The 1,482-nt window shown below is 18.2% G+C and overlaps 1 protein-coding gene across 2 annotated transcripts in view; it reads left to right on the forward strand.

Moving 5' to 3' along the window:
• LOC102671045 (ATP-dependent zinc metalloprotease YME1L) overlaps positions 1–1,482 on the forward strand; it is a 6,291-nt gene that overhangs the window by 3,074 nt on the left and 1,735 nt on the right. For both annotated transcript variants that reach the window (XM_006623316.2, XM_006623317.2), the window contains 3 exons: positions 108–240; positions 846–1,083; positions 1,413–1,482. The exon at positions 1,413–1,482 is cut by the window's right edge and continues 179 nt beyond it. In XM_006623316.2, coding sequence (XP_006623379.1) covers positions 108–240; positions 846–1,083; positions 1,413–1,482 — 441 coding nt within the window. The remainder of the gene's footprint in view (positions 1–107; positions 241–845; positions 1,084–1,412) is intronic.

Here is a 1,482-nt window from a genome sequence, read left to right on the forward strand (position 1 = left end):
TTAACATAACATTATTTTATATTATGATATGCAATTGTGTGCAAATGAAAATTTAACTTCAACAAATATTATAACTCATTCATAGTTTATTACTATTATTTTTTCAGAAGCAGCAAAAGAAAAAGCACCTGCTGTAATTTTTATAGATGAAATTGATTCTGTTGGTGCAAAACGAACAAATTCAGCTCTCCATCCATATGCAAATCAAACAGTAAATCAATTACTTACAGAAATGGACGGGTAAACTAAAAATTCTATTTTATTTTTTTGCAATATATAGGATGATCTTAGCAATTAATATGAAATTAATTTAGGATTTTATGTATGAAAAGAAGGAAATTGGTAGAAAAAGAAATGAAGAAACTATTAAAAATTATTTCTCATTATAATATAATTTTTTTTCTAACTAATTATTCTATAATATAAAAAATATATAATATTTATGTTAATTGATTTTCAAATTATTTTTTTTTTAATTTTTTTTTAATCATATATTATTATGTTTTAAAAAATTTTTTATTATTTTTCTCAATATATTTTTTTTTTATTGTTTCATTACTGAAGAAAACCAATTTACAAAATAATACAATAATAAATAATATATATATATATTATATTTAATTACAATGGAAGTTAAATGATTTAATAATGAAATAGCATGAATAAGTACTAATTAAATAATTCAATTTTTTCTCCTCTTTTCTGTAGTTAATTTTATTTTTTCATTAAAGTTTATTTTAAAATTTTTAAATTATTAATTTCGATTATTATAATTTATAATTATAATATATTAAATTTAATATTATGATTTATCATTTATCAATAATTTTTTTTTATATTTGTAGATTTCTTCAAAATGAAGGAGTTATAGTATTAGGAGCAACAAATAGACGTGATGATTTAGATAAAGCATTAATGCGTCCTGGTCGTTTTGATGTTGAAGTTGTAGTTGATATACCAGATTATTCTAGCCGAAAAGAAATTTTTGATTTATATTTATCAAAAATATTAACACGAGATGTTGATACAAGTTATTTAGCAAAATGCACTGTTGGATTTACTGGAGCTGATATAGAAAATATGGTAGTATTTTTTTAATTATATATCTTTTTATATAATATTTTAATTTCTTATGTGATCAATTTATGTATAAAATAAAAATAATAAAAAGATTAGAAGATAATAAAAAAAATAAGATCTTGCTATAAAATATACAATTCAAAATTAAAATTTTTTTAATTTTTCAAGTTACATGTGATTATTTTTTTTTTATTCTAGAATGAAATATTTAATTTATTTATAATAAAAAAAAAAGTATTTTTTTATTTTTATTGATTATGTTAGAGATTAATTAAAAATTAATTTTAAAGTTTTAAATGAAATTAATTTCATTATTGATTTAATTTTAAAAGGTAAATCAAGCAGCTTTAAGAGCTGCCATAAATGATGCTGAATATGTTTCAATGAAACATTTAGAATATG

The sequence above is a fragment of the Apis dorsata genome, unplaced genomic scaffold, assembly GCF_000469605.1.
Source record: "Apis dorsata unplaced genomic scaffold, Apis dorsata 1.3 scaffold_883, whole genome shotgun sequence".
NCBI lineage: Eukaryota > Metazoa > Arthropoda > Insecta > Hymenoptera > Apidae > Apis > Apis dorsata.